Source organism: Phyllopteryx taeniolatus, chromosome 17 (assembly GCF_024500385.1).
Source record: "Phyllopteryx taeniolatus isolate TA_2022b chromosome 17, UOR_Ptae_1.2, whole genome shotgun sequence".
In the NCBI taxonomy this organism is placed as follows: Eukaryota; Metazoa; Chordata; class Actinopteri; order Syngnathiformes; family Syngnathidae; genus Phyllopteryx; species Phyllopteryx taeniolatus.
Genome location: NC_084518.1, coordinates 10967091 through 10974829, shown reverse-complemented (window position 1 = coordinate 10974829; position 7739 = coordinate 10967091). Strand labels below are relative to the sequence as shown.

Here is a 7739-nt window from a genome sequence, read left to right as displayed (position 1 = left end):
GGTCAGTGAACTTGGGAGTGCGGATGCTGTCACATTCAGGCTGTGTGGGGAGGTCACAGTGAAACCATGCTGAAAATCTTGATCTGCTCTTATCTTTTCCTAAATGACAGGGTTATGTCATTTCCTTCCATATTGAATTAACAGAAAAGATAATCCAGTGTAGTTCATAAATCCTCTTTTATGAGCTGCTTTAAATTTGTCACACCGACCCACCACATAAACAGTACAAATCCACTTTCTAAGTACACATATCATTTTATTGATTAAATAGGAAACTACAGAGATAAGACTATACACACAGATTATTTGAGTGAAAGCAGGATGAGCATATGTGTCAATATACAAACTCCAAAACACATCTCCGCATCCTCTCCAACGTCCACAGAGCCATCCGTAATGGCTGTTGAGTCATTTCCATCCCTGTTTCAAAGTCCCAGTCTCTCCCTTTGTTCACCATGTGTCACATAGGAGCAGGCAAACACATAAGGGCATGTACATTGGACGAGTGCAAATACAAAATGGCACATTTTCTGCTACATGCAGTAGATCCCAAGCTAGGTGTGGAATGTATATTAGGAACTGCATTCTGTGGATAGAAACAGAGTAAACGATTGGTCCCGGAAAGAAAGACGAGGTTTTGACAGCCTCTACAAAACATCTGTGTAACAAAAGTTTAAAATACTGTAGTAAAAGTCTGAATTCAAATCTGTAGGAAAAGCAACCTTTAAAAGGCACCCGTTCAAGTTGTGTGTGTTGCATTCCAAGATGACTTTTTATCTTGCTGAAGATGAATTGTTGCTTGCGAGTGCCAGTCAGAGTTGACGTGTCGATGTTTGTGCTTCTGTGCTGTTCTTTCATGTTGTTTGTGGTCTTGTGAAACCAGTAGATGACACTGACATTGAATTAAAGGGGAAATATGGTTGCGGTCATAATTTTGGAGAATGATGGCATGGCCAGTACAGTAGTTTATAATTTTCTCACGACACCAGAAGTTGTAGGCTTATTACCCACTCTGCGGACCGGGACTCTGGAGACAGGTATTTTGGTGCGAGGGGTTTCTTTAGCTTGCGGGATTTGGGATGCGGGTGGAGACTGTGTGCCGTGCTTGACGGGGATTTTAGAGTCACGCGGAACACCGGCAGGGGCCTTCGACTGGTGTAGCGGCTGACTCTCCTCCTGGCTGTGTTTGAAGGTGGGCACATGAACCTCAACACTGCCACCTTTGTCTCTGTTCCCTGTGTTGTGAAAGTCCAAGTGACGCCTGTCCTCTTCTATGGGAGTGGGCGGGTCCCTGCTTGAATCGTCATCAGTATGTTGGCTGTCCCGTACTGGTAGCTTCCCGGCTCTGCCTCCTCCAACCACGGGTATTTTGCTGAGTGCCTTTACTTGTGTCTTCCTTTCTTTGGGGAGGTCCATGCGTGACCCATTATGCTGTTCCTCCACGGTGCTTGTCTGCCCATTTGTGCTACTCGGACAAGACAACTGTCCATTTGTTGATGGCTCAATTGCGTTCATATTGTTAGATGCCGCAGCTTCACTTGGCAAAGGCACAGGGGTAGTGGCAGGGAAGGAAGTGGCGGGAAGAACGGGTGATTTCGATTGAGTAACAGGGATCTGCACTGGAGCAGGAGGGCTTTTCGGCACAGAAACTGGAGTAGTCATAGACACTGCAGAAGCAGGAACAGGAGGGTCTGTTGATACAGACACGGGGGACAGAGGGGTTCGCGACTGGGAGATTGGACTCTGACCAGTGGCAGGGATTGATGGAAGTTCTTTAGAAACAGCAAGAATATCGCTATCTAAAGACACAGGAGATTTTTTAGCAATAGAGAAACTTGTAAAAGTGGTTGGGCTAGGCACAGGTTGCTGACGATCTGGAGGGATGGAGGTCCTACTGGACACCCAAGGGCCAGAGGATTGTTCAGGTTTGCCAATGTTTACCAAGGTCGTGGTTGTTGTGGCATGGGAAATTAAAGGAGGTGGGCTTTTAACACGGCTGGAAGTGGTTTCCACCTTTTCAGTTACATTTTGAGGTTTGGTATACGAAGAAGTTTGAAAATTGCTATCAGCTTGTGTAAAGGTAGCAGGGGAGGACAGACTATGGATTTCAGGTTTATGGGACGCAAGAAGTGTCGTAGCTACAGGTGGGGGTTTACTTACTGAGGCAATCGTTTGAGAGGGAGCAGGAAGAGGGGGAGTTGCTGTGTCTGATGAAGTCACTTTGTCAAAAGTGGAGTTACAAGTGGTTACTTGAGTCTTGTCCAGAGTAGCCTGGTTCATAGAAGTATTGCCCGGTATGATTTTCATTGTTATGGAAGGGGAGGACATTATTGGAGGGCTTGGTGTAGGTTTCACCTTTGTTGTTGTAGGAGTTGATTTTATTGTAATCCCAACAGAAGGTTGTGCCAAGGTTGGTAAAGAGTCTAAGCTTGGTTTAACTGACTGAGTTGTCAGTGTGGAGGATTTGGTAAAACTGGTCACAACTAGCGTAGCTACAGAAGACGAGGTTGGAGGTGTCATACAAGTTATAGAGTGAGTGCCGGCAGCTACAGGTGAGGAAGAGGTGGTCACAGAGGCGGAGGTCAGAGGAGATGTGATGTCAGGTTTGGAAGAGGGAGAAGAGGCCAATGCCGAGACCTCGGGTGTTTTCGGACTGGAGGCGCATCTGGCTCTGCCCCACTCGGCCTTCATGTCAGCCATGATGTCTCCTCCTGAGATGGACTCGAAGGTGAGGAGAGAGGAGATGTCGTCCAGTAAGGAGCCCAGGCTGCTCTCAGTGGCCACCACAGGAGGTTCTGTGGCAGGCACAGGCGCCGCATCCTCATCAGTGCTGCTCACATCACCCGCTGCTATCGGGGATCTCTCACTGCTCGCTTTCTCACGGCTCTCCAGAGAGCGAGGAGGAGATTTGGGGGTGAGGCCAATGTCCTCTTTGATGATTTCCACACTGTTAGAGCGGGAGGACATGAGGAGTGGGCTTGGGAAAGCTTCCTCCTTGTCGTCCTTGTCTTTCGGGCGTAACGTCATGCTGCCGAAGAGACCCTTCAGACCGTGCCGTTGTTGAGTCACTGGCTGGGACACTGTGTGGACTTTGCGGTCGCCCCCTCCTCTCCGGGCTCCCCTCAGCCGTGAAAAAAAACGGAGAGACTTGACCGAGCCGGATGAAGAGATGGAGTTGCGAGCAGCGGCCAGGACGCCATCTTCGCCCGTCGGTTCCTCCTCCGCATGCTCGCCGTCTCCTTGACTCACCTCCCGCGCCTTCTCCTTGTCCGCCTCTAGCTCGTAATCAGGCACAGCGCCGTCGGGTAATCCATCGACGGTTCGGCTCCTGGTGACAGGTGATTTGTTGCTTTTAAGAGAAAAGATGTTGCCAGGCTTGCGTTTCCCAAACAGCTTGAATCCTTTTCGTATTTTTCCACTTGGTTGTGATTCACAAAGCGGGGGGTCCATGTTCTCCATCTGTACATCCATCTTTTCTCTGCGTCAGCCCCCGTCTCCTCCCCTCTTTTGATGTTGTTGTTATTCCCAACTCGCTGGATGGAGCATTAATATCCGAGTTTATCTTGTCCCCCTCGGAAGAACGTCTTCACAGCCTTTGGTCTCACCACGTTTACTATGTTATCGTCTCTCTGTGTAACCTCCCTCTGTCCCTCCTATGCTTTCTCCTCTATGTCTCCCACCAAAGCCCCTCCTCTTTGCTTCACTTTTGCCTGGCTCCTCTCTCCAGTCACCATGGCAACTGAGGGGGTAAGCTGCTTTCGTCACCAATGCAGAGCCAGGGGCTGTCATCAACATGTTCTCTCTTTTTCTATATGTCTGATGACTGAAACAACAGACACTTAGACTATTAATAGAAATTTAAATGAGCAAATGATCAAGATATGTTTAAATATCTCAAGTCAACTATTTCACTGCATCTCTATCGGCATCTTCAAAATCATTCAATACGAGTCAGTGTTAGCATAAAACCTTCTGGCTTCTGCTAGAATGCCAAAACATGCCAGGAAAAGCCGACTGGAACATCTAAAATTTATTTGCAGTCAATCAACGGCACTTTAATTGGTGGGTGTGTGCTGCCTCCTATTTAACATGAGTTTGAATGTGAATGGTTAAGTTTGACCACGGTCACATCCCAGCTAGAAGTTGGTGTGTACACTTGTGCAACCATACTAACTCATTTTTTCTTTCTCTCTCGAAAAATGATTTTTTTCTTCAATGGAGTTGGACAGGTTATAGCTCACAATGGTGGATAAAGTTTTGAAATTATCTTTCTTGGTCTCATTTTTTTATATCACAGAAACCTGACATTTGAACAGGGGTGTGTAGAGTTTTTATATCCACTGCTTCTTCTTTTCCTTTTGGCTTGTCCCTCCAGGGGTCGTCACAGCGCGTCATCCTTTTCCGTGTAAGCCTATCTCCTGCGTTCTCCTCTCGAACACCAACTGCCCTCATGTCTTCCCTCACAACATTCATCAACCTTCTCTTTGGTCTTCCTCTAGCTCTCTTGCCTGGCAGCTCCATCCTCATCATCCTTCTACCAATATACTCACTATTTCTTCTCTGGATTTGTCCAAACCATAGAAGTCTGTTCTCTCTAACTTTGTCTCCAAAACATCGAAACTTGGCTGACCCTCTGATGAGCTCATTTATTATTTTATCCAACCTGGTCACTCCGAGAGTGAACCTCAACATCTTCATTTCCGCCACCTCCAGTTCTGCTTCCTGTTGTCTATTCAGTGCCACTGTCTCTAATCCATACATCATGGCTGGCCTCACCACTGTTTTATAAACTTTGCCCTTCATCCTCGCAGAGACTCTTCTGTCACATAACACACCTGACACCTTCCTCCACTCGTTCCAACCTGCTTGGACCCGTTTCTTCACTTCCTGACCACACTCACCATTGCTCTGGACGGTTGACCCCAAGTATTTAAAGTCCTCCACCCTTGCTATCTCTTCTCCCTGTAGCCTCACTCTTCCCCCACCACCCCTCTCATTCATGCATATATATATATATATATATATATATATATATATAGTCTTACTTTTCAGCTAATCTTCATTCCTCTGCTTTCCAGTGCATCTTTCTAACTGGTCCTCCACCTGCTCCCTGCTTTCACTGCAGATCACAATGTCATCTGGAAACATCATGGTCTACGGGGATTCCAGTCTAATCTCATCTGTCAGCCTAGCCATCACCACTGCAAACAGGAAGGGGCTCAGGGCTGATCCCTGATGCAGTCCCACCTCCACCTTAAATTTGTCTTTCACACCTACTTCACACCTCACCACTGTTCTGCTGCCCTCGTACATGTCCTGTATTATTATAACATACTTCTCTGCCACTCCAGACTTCCGCATGCAGTACCACAGTTCCTCTCTGGGTACTGGGTCATAGGTTTTCTCTAGATCTACAAGACACAACGTAGCTCCTTCTGACCTTCTCTGTACTTTTCCACCAACATCCTCAAGGTAACTAATGCATCTGTGGTACTCTTTCTAGGCATGAAACCATACTGTTGCTCGAAAATACTCACTTCTGTCCTGAGTCTAGCCTCCACTACTCTTTCCCATAACTTCATTGTGTGGCTCATCAACTTTATTCCTCTATAGTTGCCACAGCTCTGCACGTCACCCTTGTTCTTAAAAATGGGCACTAGCACACTTTTCCTCCATTCGTCAGGCATCTTCTCACCTGCTAGAATTCTATTGAACAAGCTGGTCAAAAACTCCACAGCCACCTCTCCTAGATGCTTCCATACCGCCACAGGAATGTCATCAGTAGCCACTGCCTTTACATTTTTCATCCTCTTTCATGCCTTTCTAACTTCCACCTTACTAATCATTGCCACTTCCTGGTCCACCACACTTGCCTCTTCTACTCTCCCTTCTCTCTCATTTTTCTCATTCATCAACTCCTCGAAGTATTATTTCCTTCTGTTTAGCACACTACTGGCAACACAACATATTTCCATCACTATCCTTAATCACCCTAACCTGCTGCACATCCTTCCCATCTCTATCCCTCTGTCTGGCCAAGCTGTATAGATCCTTTTCTCCTTCTTCAGTGTCCAACCTGGCATACATGTCATCATATGCCTCTTGTTTGGCCTTTGCCACCTCTACCTTTGCCCAATGTCGCATCTCAATATATTCCTTACGCCTCTCTTCGGTCCTCTCAGTGTCCCACTTCTTCTTAGCTAACCTGTTCCCTTTTATGATTCCCTGTACTGTGAGGTTCCACCACCAAGTCTCCTTCTCTCCTTTCCTGCCAGAAGATACACCAAGTACTCTCCTGCCTGCTTCTCTGATCACCTTGGCTGCAGTGGTCCAGTCTTCTGGAAGCTCCTCCTGTCCACCGAGAGCCTGTCTCACCTCTTCCTGAAAAGCTCGTCCTGTCTCAGCTTCCACCACATGGTTCTCTGCTCTGCTTTTGTTTTCCTAATCTTCCTCCCCACCACCGGAGTCATCTTACACACCACCATCCTATGCTGTCTTGCCACAATCTCCCCTACCACTACCTTACAGTCGGTAACCTCCTTCAGATTACAACGTCTGCACAAGATGTAATCCACCTGCGTGCTTCTACCTCCGCTCTTGTAGGTCACCCTATGTTCCTGCCTCTTCTGGAAAAAAGTGTTCACTACATTTGCATCCTTTTTGCGAAGTCTACCACGATCTCTCCCTCCAAGTTCCTTTCCTGGATGCCGTACTTATACATCACTTCTTCATCATCCCTATTTCCTTCACCAACATGTGCATTACAATCTGCACCAATCACGACTCTCTCTCTGTCTGGGATGCTCAGAACTACTTCGTCTAGCTCCTTCCAGAATTTTTCTTTCACCTAAAGGTCACATCCTACCTGTGGGGCATAGCCGCTAATCACATTATACGTAACACCCTCAATTTCAAGTTTCAGCCTCATCACTCGATCTGCTATTCTTTTCACCTCCAAGACATTCTTAGCCAACTCTTCTTTTAAAATACCCCCGACTCCATTTCTCTTCCCATCTACACCACGGTAAAATAATTTAAACCCTGCCCCTAAACTTCTAGCCTTACTGCCTTTCCCAACATTCAAAGTCCCCACATTCAGTTCTAGGCACTGAGCTTTCCTCTTCTCTTTCTGCCAAAGAACCCGCTTTCCACCTTTTCTTCTTCTTCGACTTCGACCCACAGTAGCTGAATTCATATCCACTGCATCCTATATAAATAAAAGATAAGATTTGGAAGTTATACAGTAGTTTATCCTTATACAAGGTTTGGTAGAATATTGCCTAGTAGTATGTTGAAAAGAAAATGTGAGGCCTTTGTAAATGCTATTTTTAGAACCAATAAATCAAATTGAATGTGTAAGAGGGTCAACCCTTTGAATCACAACTGAACACAATGGAGTCATGAGAAAGATTACACAACTGCTGAGGAGTACATAAGAAGAAACAAGTAAGTATTTGTTTTTGAAGTGTAACTGAATACAAAATGTTGGTATAATGTGCATATAATTTTACTGGAACAAAATACAGTTACATACATCAAATAGTATTATTTCCATCCTTGAAAGATGGTCCAAATATTGAATTGAATGCATTAAAATCTGATTCTGGAATCACTGAATGATGTGGAATTCTCTTTATCTTTATCGTTTAAGACGGAGAATATTGCTAAGAATGTGACATCGTACTCAGACATGAAAACATGCATAATAATATAATATAGTAGCTTAATAAAACGTTCAA

At 45.8% G+C, this 7739-nt stretch overlaps 1 protein-coding gene across 1 annotated transcript; it reads right to left on the bottom strand.

The window, feature by feature from the left end:
* Positions 1-966: 966 nt before the first annotated feature.
* Positions 967-3471, bottom strand: LOC133467622 (APC membrane recruitment protein 2-like). The gene is made up of 2 exons (XM_061752678.1): positions 2523-3471; positions 967-1799 (listed from the first exon to the last, which is right to left on the bottom strand). Exons 1-2 carry the CDS (start codon positions 3469-3471, stop codon positions 967-969), a joined length of 1782 nt encoding a protein of 593 aa, XP_061608662.1.
* Between the last annotated feature and the right edge of the window lie 4268 nt (positions 3472-7739).

Bases quoted from the DNA above. Each gene is read 5' to 3' on its own strand.
- LOC133467622 (XM_061752678.1), bottom strand. From the start codon at position 3,471: ATGGATGTACAGATGGAGAACATGGACCCCCCGCTTTGTGAATCACAA. The intron at 1,800-2,522 runs GTATGACACCTC...CTGTGTCTTTAG, and splicing joins CGGCACTCACTCTATAACTT to ATAGCGATATTCTTGCTGTT.